At 39.3% G+C, this 16,641-nt stretch overlaps 1 protein-coding gene across 3 annotated transcripts in view; it reads left to right on the plus strand.

Annotated features, from left to right (window-relative positions):
- Positions 1-8,237: 8,237 nt before the first annotated feature.
- The window catches only part of osr2 (odd-skipped related transciption factor 2), an 8,945-nt gene continuing 541 nt past the window's right edge, over positions 8,238-16,641 (plus strand). For 2 of the 3 annotated variants that reach the window (XM_072658768.1, XM_072658784.1), the window contains exons 1-3: positions 12,798-13,122; positions 15,229-15,941; positions 16,180-16,279. In XM_072658768.1, coding sequence (XP_072514869.1) covers positions 15,292-15,941; positions 16,180-16,279 — 750 coding nt within the window. In that variant the 5' untranslated portion in view covers positions 12,798-13,122; positions 15,229-15,291. Of the gene's footprint in view, positions 8,382-12,797; positions 13,123-15,228; positions 15,942-16,179; positions 16,280-16,641 lie in introns of those variants that run through there. The other variant, XM_072658776.1, reaches the window with a different exon arrangement.

Here is a 16,641-nt window from a genome sequence, read left to right on the forward strand (position 1 = left end):
GCAGGTTTATGTTTTCACCATGTTAGCAAAGTTGTAATTTTACTAGTTTTTGATCATGAGCTAAATCAGCCCATTTTGACAGAGATTTAGCCACTAGCTAGCCATCTCAAGGAGATGTTAGCAAACTCACTGGTGTGTTGATTCAGGATTTTAAATTCCACTGTGGTTATATTCAGGGTAAGGGTTACAGTAGTGGTTAGGTCAAGTCTAGTTGTGTTGGCTAGCTTGCCACCTAGGATTTTCTTTGTGTCAGTGGAATTTAAGATGTATGGGTTTATTTAGATGACTAATTGTTCTCTGTGTGTTCGCATTCACTAGCATTTCTATATGTCATAGTCAGGTGTTAGCAGCATATTGTCTGCTTGGCATGCTATGATTCGCACAGCAGTTCCAATGTTGTCTCTGCCAGTTCTTTGTTCTTAACCTTGTCAGATAATGCATGTGTACAGCTGTCCATGAGGAGGAGTTTAAAGCTTAAAAGTTTGTTTACCACAGTAACATAAACGTGAATTACACTCTGCAACTACAGATGGAGCCCACAAGCAAACAAATACCAATTCTTACTTAAAACTGCTTTAATTTCCTCAATGCCAGGGTTGTACTAATGCATTACTGTATCAGACAGCGGTGGTATATGTACTGCAGTAGCATTATTAGTAGCATTAGTGGTTAAAATAGGCTCTCAATGCAGGCTTAATTTAGGTTTCCACCTGTTGTTCCAGACGGTACTTTGCCTAAATTAATGTGTACTACACACAGGCACACAGTTGTAGAGCAGTAGTTGGGTGTTGCACTATAGCTCTCGGCCCCCTGAGTCGAGCACACACTTGAAAGGCTGCTGCTGTGAGTCGCCCTCCTCCATAAATGTGCAGAAAACATTTTTGTAAGCAGAACTTTTCCATTTCGCTCAGACAAGCTTTCTGGCTGTACCTCTTTTTTCCCTCCTGCTTTAGTACCGCTGGACTGATGTTGGTGTAAAACAGCTCATTTGGACCTCCCAGAGTCGCACCAGCGAAACTCATAACGTGCCAACTTCCACAGCCGGCCAAGCTCCCCACATGACCAATAATTTCACTCGCACCCAAATGTCATAAACAGCTTAAAACCCTATTAAAAGCACAAATACCTTTTCAAAGCTAAGTAGACATTTATAAAAACAATATTTCCTGTCTGTGAGTTGCCTGTAAATAACAGCCGCGTATTTGACTCGAGTCAGTCTGATTTTTTCACTGGCGGTGAGCTGTGAACAAGCCTCTTATAAACATAAAAACTGTCTTGACAAACTGAGATGGAAGGCAAGTGCACTCTCTCACTCCATCTCTCTCTCTCTTTTTCTCAGTCTCACACATATACACACACACGGCAAGACTGGAAGGGAAGTTATTACGACTGCTTGATGACAGAGAGAATGTAATATTTCAAAAGAATAGAGCAGTTCTCCACAGCCTCTCGTGTGTATGTGTGTTTGTTCAGTAACTAAATAACAGAAAAATACATTTGTGTGCGGTGTGTTCGCTGTGAGGCCAGCAGGCCTGAAAGAGGCTGGCGCAGGAGTATAAATGTTGGTTCAGTTCAAAGGCAGAAAGAAACGGAGAGAGAAAAAGCAGGTTTGGAACACTCAGCGCACATATTTTTAGCCTCCAGCTAAAGCGAGCCAAAGCTTCCCTGTTTCTCCAGTCCTTTCACATGTCTACCTGATTACAGCCAGAGGCAGCCCGGTCATTTACATCCCATTAAGCACACATTTAGGGTCACTTACTGCTAGGCACAAAGGAATATTACCTAGTGACAGGAAGTGATATGTCATTGCTGAGCTGGGCAAATGTCTCTCTCTGCTCAAGATGTGACACTGAGTGTGTCCTTGGTGTGCTTGGTGTAGCTTAATAGCGCAGTCATTACAGAGAACTCCATCATGGACTAAGCACAATGACACATATCATTTCCATATCTAGCTAAAAAAAAAAAGCTCAGCCAGCACTATTCTTAACACGGAATTTCTTTTGTAAAATCCACTTATGCAAATTCAGACCTTCAGCAATGTTTTCTTATTTGGGATATGTCTTGAGTTTACTAGGACAGGAGGATTCATCTTCATAAGAGTACAGCTGTGAACAATTGGTATTGGTAAATGAGTTGAAGTACTAAAGGTGCCTTTAAACAATTTGGGACAGCCCATGATGATGTCATGTCTTTGGAAGCTTCTGATTCTGGTTTATTGGCAACATCTGAGTTGATTAGAGACACACCTGTGGATGTATTCTAAGGCACACCTGAAACACACTGCTTCTTTGTGTAACATCATGGGAAAGTCGAAAGAAATCAGCCAAGATGTCAGGAAGAGAACTGTGGACTTGCACAAGTCTGACTCATCCTTAGGTGCAATTTCCAGATGTCTGAAGGTGCCTCATTCATCTGTACAAACAATTATACAATAAAACAATAAACATTGCCTTAAAAATCCCTCTCCCATTATTCTGGCATTTAGCAAATAGAAATAATTTTGTTCTAATTCTAATAGACCTAAAACGGGAAAAGTTTATCCTGATTTCATGTCAGACAGTGAGAAAAAATGCATATGTGTGTTTTTATATAGTGTATGTAAACTTCTGGTTTTAACTGTATTGCACAATTCGCAAGGAGCTCCTGTCCACTGGTGGCGCTGTTTAAAAAAAGAAGAATTGAGAAAATAGTGGCTCTATAGCATTCTTCTTACTCTGATATGTACCTTTTTAAAAAAGAAAAAGGAATGAATGGATGGAAACTCTGGAATTTCACATTTCACTATGGTTAGTGTGGTTAGGTGAAGTTTAGCCTATGTTTAGGTTAGAATTAGGTTTAGGTGTAGTAGGTTAAGTTTAGCTTAAGGTTAAGGTGTAGGTTCAGGTAATAAAATTTCACTAGTTTCAGTGTAACTTTCTCTGTTCAAATCATTTGAATATCTGCATGTCTGGGTGGTGTCAGTGTATTCAGGTCGAACCATGTTTAGTACACTATTGTAAGATTCTAAAGGATCACCTAAATGAACTCAGAGGAAAGAAGTAAATATAAAAACAGTCCATCCAAACCATTACAAACAGGAACTTGAACATCTTCTTACCTAGAGCTATGTTCCCAATAAATCATGAAACACAGAAGTGAAGGTTAGATTGTATCCAAGTTTATATCAACCTTCTTTATTTTTTATTTATTTTTACACAAATAAATTTATTAAGGTAAGATAGCTCAAAATATATTCCCATATATCAGAGACTCCAAGAAAGCGCTTCCACTGGATTTAAAATAGTGCATTTTTTGTTACATGCCAAATCCAACAAAAGATATATTATCACATGTTGTTGCTCTCAAGGAAAACAAACGTATCTCCATTTTTGCTGTTTTTACTGTATTACACAGTATCCAAATATCATAATGAACCATGACCAATAAAAATGCTCCAAAATGACTTGGAATCATTTTACACTTTCAATCATTTTACACTGCCTTCCACTGAACGTTAGAAAGGTTTTGTCCTTCTCCTGTAAAGTGACCAATTTGTAGATTTTTGCGTGACTCAATATGATACATTGCTGTCCTACTGTGTAATATCCATATTGTCCATAATCCAATAATCCATATTGATCTGTAGTCTGAGGTCTGAACTGTGCTGAGAGACAATTCACCTGAGTGATTCTGTACATACTGACTAAACACAGCGAACCTGATTCTGACTCAAACCCGGTAAGGCAGCATGTGGAGGAAGGGTTTCACCATATCAATCATCGCAGAGCTCCTCAGCACCCCGCAACGCAGCAACCCTCAAAGAGGATTTAGGAGCTCTAATACTGCTGCCATGTAACTTACTAAATAACACACAGACACATAAATACATGTCATAAAAGTCCATACAACACCACATTGGATAATGCGGCAGGATAAAAAGTGCATGCTACAGAGCAGGGGTGTAGAATGTCCTCCATAACTCGTACTCCCTCTCCCAAAGGCAAGGCTTGCTCTAACTCCGAACCCCAAGCTGCTTCCTGTCTCCCAGCCTGCATGTTGGAGCAGCTGCCAAACACACACACACACACACACATATATTCTGCCATAGAAATATGAAAAAAAAATCATAACTGATTGGACAGATTACTGATTACAGATTACTTTGCTTATTAAAATGTCATAAGGTGGAATGTTTAAGGTTACAGTATATATATATATATATATATATATATATATATATATATATATATATATATATATATATATATATAGCATGACCAATTTATGTACCGTGTGTTTTTGAGAGGTGGGAAGAAACCTGATTACCCAGAGGAAACCCACACGGACACATGAAGAGAACACACAACCCCTGGCTACAGAGCTGTGTGGCACAGGAGCATGTAATAGGGCCTTCGATTTATTCTTGATTATCAAATTAAATTTGATGATGTTGCAATGGATCAATTTCCCCTCTCTATTTTTGCCCATTCACTCAAATCCTCCTACTCCTGTTCTTCTTAGGGCAAAACAGGGGCAAGGCCTTAAGAAAGGCCTGGAGCACATCTGATTAACTGTTTAAAACAAGCCCCCCAGATCAGTTGTGTGAGATGGAGACCAACTAAGTGGAATCATGTGTGCTTCACCATGTTTTAAATAAACACCTGCAGTCACACCTGCAGATATGACTGGACACCCCTGGGAAGCACAGGACATGGGGAACGTAGAGTGAAAGGAAGGAGAAAAGAGGGAGAGGGGTAAGAGGAACAGGAGAGATCAAAATAATGGATAGGAGAAAGGAGGATAAAGGAAAGAGGATAGAGGAAAACAAAAGAAAAGGAGGAAAGAAGGAGGAAGAAAATACTAAATAAAAAACTAAATAATTAAAAAGGACAAAAGTATGAGAGAAAAAGAGTAAATAGAAAAAGAACCAGAAGGTATAAAATTGAAGAAAAAAGGAAGGAAGGAAGGAAGGAACAAGATAAAAATGAGAGCGAACGAAAGGATGAAAAAGGGAAATAAAAGAAAATGAGAAAAGGGGGAAGAAGAAGAATCAGGAGAGATATGAGAAAGGGGAGAAAGGGGAGAAAGGGAAAGCAGGAGGTAAAGAAGGAAGAAAAAGGAGTAATGGATGACAAGTGAAAGGGTGAAGTGGAAAAAGAAAGTGAGGAAAGGAGGAGAGAAGGGAAATAAAAGAAATGTTGAGAGCAAATACGAGATACAAAATGAAAGAGATAAAAGGAAATATAGCAGGAAAAGGGATGAAGAAAAGGATAAAGAAGGACGAAAGAAAGGGTAAAACAGGGAAAAAAGGGCAACTAAGAAGAAGAAAGAATTAAATAGGGAAATTTGGAGGCAAAAGTAAAAGGATGAAACAGGAAAAGTGACAGAAAGAAAGGACAAAAAGGAAAATGAGGGGAGAAGGGGAAAGAATAAAAGAGAAGAGATAAAAGAATGCACTGAATATGAAATTAAAGAAAGTGAAAATATACAACATGGAGGGAAAAGAGGAGAAAGGAAAAAGAATAGAGAGAGAAGAGAAGAAGGGAGGAGAAGAAAAGAGGAAAGGACGAGAAAGGAAAGGGGGGAGGGTTCACAGCATAGTCTGGGTTCTCACTATGCCAGCGTGATTTATTCTCTGCTGTGTCATTCCTGTGTTCATGTTTCTCATCAGCTCATTAACCAGCTGGGAGCTGTTCTGGTAAAGCACACACACACATACATACACTCAGAGGGAGAGAGAGAGAGAAAGAGAGAGAGAGCCTATTAAGCAGACTACAGCTTCACTGAGGAAACAGGTGCAGCAAAGAGACATTTTTACCAGCCCAGCCTACCCCATAACTTGTACTGCCTCCACACTACCCCCACCTCCAACTCCGACCCAACCCATGTACAGCCTACACAAACTCCCTATCCCAAACTCTGCTCTGATACCATGGATTGAATATGTTTGATTACTAAAATGAATACTTCAAATGCAGAGAAACAGAGAGAAGAACAGAGGGAGTAGTTGTGGACTGGAGCTTTCATTCTCCAGCCCCATTCCAATTTACACACTTGCTGTCCTGCATTCCTCAAATGGGTTGCAAGGTTGTAGTGTCCCATTTCTCATTTTAGCTTTCAAGGGGGTGATCATGAGCGCCCTCTATGCAACCCCAGGCATACAGTGAGAGGACAATGTCATGAACCATGAGGACTGCATATGAGGAATGGTTCACTGCACACCTCAGCTCATGTACACAACTCGTGGTGGGGTGATACTACGTACCCCTCTTTTTTTCTAGTTGGTGTGTTGACACTATTATTGTCCATTTAACAGGACATGATGAGCGTGGTATTTCTAGAATGCTGTTAAAGATTGCATGCCAGCGTTGATTATTTACTTGGAGAGAGAGAGAGAGAGAGAGAGAGAGAGAGAGAGAGAGAGAGAGAGAGAAATACAGAGAAAAAGAGAGCCATGGCTCCTGTACTGGATTTGTCACATAGACTTTGGCAACGTTTGTTGACTTCCACTGCCAGCTGAACCTCCAACATAATTAATAATTTTACTCTCACCCAAGTGTCATAAACAGCTTGAAGGCCTATAAAAAGCACAAACACCTTCTTAAAATAAATTAATTAAAATGGCATTACACCAGTCATCTGTGGGAGGGTGCTTCTAACCCTCCCATAGATGACTGGTGTAATGCCATTTTGTCCCTGGTAGAGAGAGTGAAGGTGAAAGAAATAGGATAATCAGAAGAAACTGCATAGTTCTGTTCTGTAAGCACTGCAAAATAGAAATACATAAGCAAACTGATAGAATTCAAATACACTGTAAAAATGGTTAGTCTGATCAGCCTAAAGAAATACTACTTAGATGTGGTAATTTAACTGAAAAAATACTTTGAATGAACCATTATGTGATTACCACATGAAGTATTTTTGTTTTGTTTTTGTTTTGATTAAATTGATGATGATGGATTAACTTCAGAAGTCTGTTTGAAGTCGACCCCCCAAAACTCAACAGGAAGGATGATGATGTTTAGAACCTCATACTGTTCCCCAGTCTCAAACACATCAAAAACGCTCCTACCTGCAAGCTGCAGCAGAGCTGAAGAACAGTAGAAAAACTCACTTTACCTGAAACATATGCTGGAGATTCAGTAGAGAGACTTACAGCATGATTTCTGTATACAGTTCTGGATCCACTAGTTCAGTTTGGGCCTTTGTATGCACTCTATTGTCCTGTCCTTCTTAGGCTGTTGCAAAAACTGAACCATAGATTTATTATTCTGGTATTAGTCCTTATTCAAACTATTATTATTGTTCTGTTTTAGGGTTTCTGTAATTGATGCTAATTGTGACAGTAATGCAGTTACGAGAGTAATGAATTGAAATGTGGGCCTACATACATATATTCTATATTTTTGTAAAATATTTGTGTGAAGTTTTGGATGTTTAAAGAAGTTGTGTACATGTTCTTTAATAATTGAAATTGTTTACACTCACATTTCCTTTACAAAAGCAGCCCCTGAATGGAACCAAAGATCTATCTTCTATCTTTTGTAGCATCTTCAATTTTAGGAGCGTAGACTAGTAGATATTTTGGTATAGGTTTTTGAAGATTCTGGGACAGAAACAAATATGTTATGATATAATAGGTCATGGCTTTGGTGCTACCCAAATAGGGCAAGGAATGTAGGGCTGATTTCTCTCAGGAAGAAAGAGGTGGAGGTCACCTTCTGTATGTGTTCCACAGATCAGACTTTACGCCCGGGAACCCCTCACACTCCATATAACCTGCAGTATGGCTGACCTTTGTCTCCAATGCAGGCAGCTTTGGCATGAAGCCTTTTCCTTTGAACAAAAACATCACATCAGAAGATTAAAGTTTGACTGGAAGTGAAGACTTCACATGAGATAGTGAAGAGTTTAACAAATTTTCATTTTGATTTCATGTTTTTGAGTTAATTTAGAATAGATGTGGGTCGTGAGTAACAGTTCGGCCTTTTCTTCTAGTAGATGAACAATTCCAGCAAAGCATGTCGTAATAAAATGATCAAAAATGACGTATTACCGCATCACATAATGGAACGCAGAAATGCACTTAATGGTTTATTGTTCAGAGCTAGAGAGTGGGTGTGTATGAAATGTCATGTTGAAAAGAGATAAAAGCAAGTGTTCGTAAAAGCAGCCCCCCAAACTGCTGCAAGATGAGAGACTGAGTGAGGGGGAGTATAACCACAGCAGGGCAGATAAACCCACCACCAACATGGACGACATCCTGTGTCACCATACTGTCTGTCTCGCTGTCTTCGAGCCTGGAGGAGCAGATCTTCACTCTGCCTAAAGCAGTACAAACCTGAGCACCCGGAGAAAACACTCTCCCCCCGCCATTGCAGTGCTACGCTTCTCCTCTACAGGTAAATTCACACTTCTCTCAGAACTGGGGACTTGTCTAGAATCTCTTACATATGTAACACAATACATATCTGGTACAGCACTCCGTTTTGGCCTTGGTCTCACCTAGAAGAAATGTGTGAAAAGATCCAACATGGCGTATCACATAGCCTACCTCATGGCCTGAACAAGTGGAGATAGAAAGTAGCTTGACTTGCTCTCTCTCTCTCTCTTTTTTGCTCGCTCGCACTCTGAGTGGAGCTGAGATAATGAGAACTAAAACGTCTGGACAGTAGGATCAACCATTCAGACACAAGTATGTATGCCTGTGTGCATGTATGTGTGTGTGTGTGTGTGTGTGTGTGTGTACACAGCTGCTGGGAAAATCGGCAGTGTCTGTTTGGGTGGCTGAAAGCAGATTGCCATGGGCTGTTTGTTGGGGGCAGCCATTACAGATCAAGTGCATCGCTGCTGCAACGCTGACACTTTTGGGAAGTCTGATTAACACTCGGCTTATTGTGTACGTGTGTGTGTGTGTGTGTGTATGTGTGTGATTAACATCAGCTGCAACAAGGGCTAACCATGTCCAGACAGACAGTTATGCGGCATCCTAGCAAGCGATTAGTGAATGTGAGCCACTGTTGATGAGTGAGGCCTGGCATGTAGCTATGGGGTGCTGTTAGAGGACGTCTGAAGGTTCATATCAGAAACACCAGATGAAGCTGCATATACCTCAGACATTACACACTTTAAAAATGTACATGATATATACTTCTTTTTATTTGCTTTAGGATTTAACTTCTGATTGGTGTTTTTGACACCTTTACTTAAATTTTAAACTGAAACAGTTCTGTAAGCAAATGGGGTTTAACATAGTGCTCATAAAGGGTTTTTAGCTCATAACAGCAGTGGAACCCTTTATTGGTACTCCACATAGTACTGATGAAGAGTTTTTTGACTTGTAACAGTAGTGGACCCCTTAGTGGTACTCCACATAGTACTGATGAAGAGTTTTTTGACTTGTAATAGTAGTGGAACCCTTTATTGGTACCTTGTAACAATAGAGGAACCATTTTAGGGGCTATATAGAACTAATGTTAAAATATTTCTATGATGAAACCATCTACAGTAGGTTTCCCTTGTATATAAAGAACAATTTTCTCAGGTAAAGAATCCTGAATTTAATTGGTACTTTAAGCTGACGTTGTTCAATAGGCCTAAAGAAACCCCCCTGAAGAACCCTTTTTACAGGTTGTACAACAAATCTTATTGCAGTGTGTTTGTCAACAATAGGAAGTGTGCTCTTAAATTCATACGAGCTCAAACGACAGTGAAACGACAGGGAAACGACAGTGAAACGGTTGGTTTGTTTCTTTTTATTTCTAGAGGTGTGCCGTTGCTCAAAAGACACTAAAGACATGTAGCTCAAACCTGTCCAGTTAATTTCTCTTTACCGTACAGACTCAAAAATGAAGGACGTGCTTGTGTGGGCTGTAAGAAGTGATACCGAAAAGGTATGAAAACGAAAATGAAACATCAGAAATGTAATTTAAATGCAAAGGCAAACGATAAAAAGAGCTTGCTTTAATTTGAGTAAAAATGTTACCAATAAATATCACTGAAACCTATTGTCTTGTTAATCAGATCATGTAAGTAATGTAATGCAATATTACCAAAAAAATCTACCAGGTCTGTACACTGGACACATCTTATCTTACTCTGCTAATAATTTCACTTCAAACTAAATTGTGCAGTTTATTATTTTGTAATTGTTATAAAAGTGAATAAACCTCGCATTATTCAATAAATATTACACTCTTGATGTACAGGGTTTAGTACCATGGCGCTTTACACAGAGTAAAAAAAGAGGTTTTTAATATAATAATAATATAATAAAATAATAATATAATATTATGTTATATAATATCATATCATCTTTACTGTCGTTTTCGCGCAAACTTTGCAGGTGAAAAAAAACCCTTCGAGCCTTTCAATGGAAGTTAATGACTAAAGTTTTAGTCATTAAAAGTCATTGAAAAAGTCATAAAAAATTAATTTTGGAGCATTACTATTGGCCCATTCTTTATGAATTTTGTCACAATGTAAAAATCACCTGCCCGGTTCATATCATGCCAAAAATGTGAACGGCAAAAACAATGGAGAAGGTTTTTGTGTGAAAGCAACGATACCCTATATTGCCCTCAGTAATAATACAAATACCTTCATAACGTATGCTTATGTTCGCTCTTTTGCTTTACATTTGTTTGACCGCTTGATTTTACTGTTGTCGCCGTCACGACGGAATCGTGTCTGGATGAAGATCTCTCTGCGGTCGATAGGCGGCGCCGTAGACCTGTTGAAACGACACCCCTGTTGCTCGGAACGAGCGGCTTGAGGTTGCATTTCTGGTCAGCATTGACTCTACAGAGTCTACAGAAGATGACGAAGTCCATATATCTGTATAAGCTTTAGACCATGAGAGAATGTCCTGGATATCTATAACGCATGTGTGGACCGAGGAGGTTAATTGCGAATTGCGAGTATTTATTGTGTTTAATTATTTACTGATTATTAGAAAGCCTTATTAAAATGATCTGTGTCTTCACTAGGACAGTTTTTGACGTCACTGGTGTACCTTTTTGTGAAAATAAAATCAATTCTTTACTGACCAAAAGATAAAGAATTTTGTAGTCACTTGACTAAAGTATAGGGAATTTTGTAGTTTATTGGCTAAAGTGTGAACGATTATGTAGTCCACTTACTAAAATATAAACAATGTTGTCGTCTACTGACTAAAGAATGAACACTTTTGTAGTGTACTGACTGAATTATTAACAATTCTGTATTCTAATGAGGAAAGAATGGAAATGTTTGTAGTGTACTCACTAAAGTATTAACAATTTTGTATTCTCATTGACTGAAGAAATAATAATTTTGTATTCTAATGAGTAAAGAATAAAAAATATTGTAGTGTACTGATTGAAGAATAAACAATTGTGTATACTATTGACTAAAGTATGAACAGTTATTGTCTGCTCACTAAAGTATTAACCATTTTATAGTCTACTGACCAAAGTCTTTAAATATAGCCTAATACTAGTGGTAGTACATTGACTAATACTATCTTAATCAATTTAGTCTGCAAAGGGCATGTTTTGGAAGATAAATAGACAAATAGGATAATGGCCAAATTTGTTAATTACAGTAAACATCTATGTGAAGGAAAAGCCACAAGAGAATTGGGTGCATTACTGAGTAAATCAAATGTGAATAAACTAATACTGTTATTGTTAAATGGTTTGAAAATATGACCACAAAAATAAATAAATAAAAACAGTTCCTTTTATGCAACAGTAAAATCATAACATTTTGAAAGATTTTTTTCTTTGAGTGATGCCATAGCCTCTTAAGACCCTGCGTTCTCGTATGGGGACATTACATTTCTGCTTCTCTGCACTATGATACTTGTCCTCATATGAGGACATTAATTTTTGCAAAAAACCGACTTCCTGTATAAAGTCTAGGTTAAGTTTTTATACTTGTTAGGTTCTACTAATCCCAAATAGGAGAAATAAAAAATGCACACCAAACAAACGTCCAGGTCGAAGGAGGTTAAAAGAACCACATTTAGTTTCATGAAAACCATATTTGTAATATACATTTTTTAAAAAGGTAAATAACCTCACTCACACGTCTCTATCACAAACATGGTTCTTAATGAATTAAAGTGGTTCTTCTACGGCATTCCTCAACAACCAATTTGAAGCACCTTTAAGCTGCACTTTGCAACTACTACTTCTGCTCATTCTTTCTGCATTATGGTCAAAATAGTAGCAGCAATATTAATAATAGGCTTCAGGGTCTGATTATGTTGATATGAGGTCAAAGATTGTCTAAAGAAAGATGTTTGTTAGACTAAACCGATTCTACATGCATAGAGTCTAATTATCCTTACATAAACTGAACGGCTATTTCCTCTTTGAGAAGTTTTCAGATATGCAGAAAATCTGCCAGTGTGACAATGTGTGTAGATAAGTCCTACCAGTGAAATAACAGCTTATGACCGGAGCAACAGGTGCCAGCACTTTATGCAACAATGAGACGCTTGGAGATGTGTTTCATGTCTGTCAGAAGACCACGGGTTTGAATGAAGGAATTGGAAATAAAAAGATTCTCCCCCCGACCTGTTTAAGTGTCTCCAGAAAATCATCCATCGTCCAAAAATGTTACAGTTTAGATTTGGGGTGTCAGATGCGTATTGAACTGTGAGACGTCCTCCGGAATCATAGTTGCTATCCAAACACAAATAAACAGAGGAGAAGATTGGAGCTGCCGGCGGGGAGAGGGCGTGTCGAGGGCGGGCAGAGCGCTCCGGAGCTGCAGCCCTGAAAAGTACTGGACCTGTTGCCCCTTACTCGCACTTGACTCGCAACTAGAGAGCTAAGAACTCACTCTCTCTCTCTCTCTCTCTCTCTCTCTCTCTCTCTCTCACTCACACACACACACACACACACCTCTCAACATAGCAGCGCACGTACGAAGCTCCTCATGCACTACACCGGGAGAACCTCGCGTTTTTTATGTTCAAACGTTGAGCTTTTCTTTTTGAACCATCTCAGTTAGTGGAGCCATTGAAGTTTACATGGACACATCTGTAAGAGCTGTTCTCGCGTCACGCCAAACTTTGTCGTTTTCTTCTGGTCATTGTGGATTATTGAGAAACGGCACTCGCTGAGCACGACCTTTGGCATCCATTTCTGCAGGGTAAGAATCTGAATTAGCTTCTGTGTCTTTAGTATGTGGTGGCAGCACTATTTCGGGCCAAAATTCAGACTTTGAGCGAATGGTGGCCAACAAACACATGGAAGCCAAAGCAGATTATGCAGTAGACCTTTTTACTCCATTTACCCCTTGTAGGCACTCTTAATAATAACTTTTTCATTTAGATCTGTGTTTGTAAGAGATGAGTGAGTGTAGAGCCTTTAAACTGGCAAAGAACCTTTATGGAGTTTCTTCGAACCCCTTACAATGATGTTCACATTCTCACCTCTCTTACAAACATAGTTTTTATGGTACCAAAGCTGCTAAAAGTGATTTAAATTGGTAAAATGATGGAGGTGGAGGTTCTTCAGACCATTAAAAGGTTCTTAACACTCTCACAATCACGAACATAGTTCTATATGAATCCAAAAGCACTTCTTCTACGGTATAGCTCTAAGAACCCGTTGTAGTGCCTTTAGTTGTGAGTGTATGCAGTGTCTACACCTGTAAGGAAGCTTATTGTTATTTACAGAAACAGTAACAACAACAGCGCAACACTAGATATGAAATAGTGTGATATGGGTTGTTGGGGCTGCTGGCGAGTATATTATAAGCTATTATACATGAATGACAGTAAACTAAAAGTGTTTTCATTATTATTAGTATAGTCAAATGTTAAACTTCAAGTCTGACAAAATCGCCAGTGAAAATGGTTTGTTATCTTTATGGCATGGGTTACAGTGCATTGGCATTAAGCAATTTCCATTCTTAACAGCAGTCATTTTATATAGGCCATTACTTTATACGTCTATGGGTCATTAAAAGTATCCCTTTAAACTAGACTAAATTCGGGCCAATGAAATCAGTTGGTTTGATTTGTTAATAATTTTTTGTAGCCTCCAGACAATCTCTAAACTAACAACTAAAAAACCCATCCTATTAGACAGTGTGTCTAATAAGCGTTTAGGCGAGATACATTGTAATAACCAGTCCAACATTAAGTCGATAGGTTAATTGTATTTAATTGAAGGTCGCCAGAGTGTTTAAAACAGTGAGTGTGGTCAACACGCTGTTATCCCGCGCAAGCCTCGTTTAAAAGAAAAAACAGTGGTCAGCTGGTGGTCAGTGCACTTTAGGCTCGCTAGAAGTGGTAACCTCTTGTTCTTCCTCGGATAACACGCTTGTTCGCCTGGGTGTCATTTAGCAGCTGTGATCGACTCCAGACCGTGCCGAGCTCCAGTAGCAGGAGTTCCCTCCGAGAGCAGCGGTCTGGTTCTGCCGGTTTACCTGGCACTGCAGACAGCTTTCATTAGAACCGAGAGCACTGACAGGAAAAGCTTATGGGTCCCTTCTAATTGTTAATTCGATATTTACCGTTAGATATGGTAGAGATAGTTGCTCATATGCATATTTGTTGCCAGTGTATTTATTTGATCTATAAGCTCTTAAAAGCATTTATGTCCAAAACAGCTTTACAGAAAAAAAACTTGAATTAAATTAAAAAATTAAATGAAAGTCAATATACAACGATTTTATTCCAAGTAATTCTGCAGCATTTTAGTTGGTCTATTCATCATGAAATGTTGGCACAATGTAAAGAATTATGTCAAAAAGTGAAACTACACAAAAATAGAATAGTATTATCTATCTATCTATCTATCTATCTATCTATCTATCTGTATATATATATATATAGTCTCGACCACTCAAGAAACGGTGAACAAAAAAATGTCCTTAAATCAGAAAAATCAGTTTGGAGCATTTCTATTGGTCCATTCATTATGAGAAGTTTGGCAAAGTGTAAAGAACAACTGCCAAATTCAAATTATGTGAGAAAGTCAAAAACCTCAAAAATGGACATACAAGTTTTGAGTTTGTGTTTAGCTCACATTAATTAAACCGAGACGTTTGAATAGATCTGCAAACAGGGAAAGAAAGGTATGAGCAGACTGCAGTTCGCACTCGTGGCACATTGAATTTACACGATTGAATTGTTGCAAGTGTTTGAAAATGAATTTAAAGCAGTTGTGCACTGATGTCCTATTTTATTTCTGTTTCACAGGGCTGTGACACTGTTGATCTTCAGTGCTGTTGTTTGTGTTTTAACAGGACCCCACTGGACGTTCAGTTCTGAGTTGTTTTGAGTGTTTATTCCGCGCTCTGCTGCTGAAGATGGGAAGTAAAACTTTGCCGGCGCCGATCCCGCTTCACCCGACCCTACAACTCGCCAACTACTCCTTCCTACAGGCGGTCAACACGTTCCCTGCCGCCGTCGACCACCTGCAAGGGATTTACGGCCTCAGCGCGGTGCAGACGATGCAAATGAACCACTGGACTTTGGGCTACCCCCACATGCAGGGGCTTCGCTCCACCATCACCGAGATGGCAGCGCAGGGTCTCGTGGATCCTCGGTTCCCCCTGCCTGCTTTACCATTCGCAGCTCACCTCTTTCACCCGAAACAAGGCACCATAGCTAACGTCATTCCAGCTCTGCACAAAGACAGACCCCGGTTCGACTTCGCAAACCTCGCCGTTGCTGCTACGCAGGAGGACCCCCCAAAGGCTGGCGACCTGTCCAAGCTGGCGGCGGGCCTCGGCGGCGCGATCTCAGAGCTGAGCAAACTGTCGCCGGACAGAAAGCCCCCTCGGGGGAGACTCCCGTCCAAGACCAAAAAGGAATTTATTTGCAAGTTTTGTGGAAGACATTTTACCAAATCCTACAATCTTCTCATCCACGAGCGCACTCACACAGACGAGAGACCCTACACCTGTGACATCTGCCATAAGGCCTTCAGGAGGCAGGACCACCTGCGTGACCACCGGTGTGTACCTGCATACATCACTTAAGCTAACAACTTAATGCACTTAGTGTACTTAAATGTAGCCTATAGTAATGGTTTAATGATGAATTTGTCACATGCTGTTACAGTGTTATCAGATAGCCCTATCAGACACACCAGGCACATTGATGACACACACACGCACACATTATGTCTCACAGTGTACCAGGTGCCACTGAGAGAGCTAACCTGTGTTCCTTTTTGTTGGTTCTCCTTGCAGATACATTCACTCCAAGGAAAAACCTTTCAAATGTCAGGAGTGTGGAAAGGGGTTTTGTCAGTCTCGGACTTTGGCTGTTCATAAAACTTTGCATATGCAGGTGAGATAGAGCCTACTGTCATTATATTAATACTGTTATACTGGAATGACCTGTGGCATTTTGCTGGCTTATGTTTTCAGCACAAGTGGCCTAACGGTATATATATATATATATATATATATATATATATATATATATATATATATATGTATCGCGCGCAAAAACATATTGACATAATGTTTCTATAGAAACAAGGGGATCAATCATTGTTAGGAAAAGTAGGATTGGCTCTAGTGTACAATGTGATCAGTTCCAATAGTTTAGTCTGAGTGTATAAAGTAATAAAGTAAGGTCAGTTCTAGAGACAAAACAATCAGCAAAAACTTTTTGATTAAACATTTCTGATTAAATCCTAAAGGGAA

The sequence above is a fragment of the Salminus brasiliensis genome, chromosome 1 (assembly GCF_030463535.1).
Source record: "Salminus brasiliensis chromosome 1, fSalBra1.hap2, whole genome shotgun sequence".
NCBI lineage: Eukaryota > Metazoa > Chordata > Actinopteri > Characiformes > Bryconidae > Salminus > Salminus brasiliensis.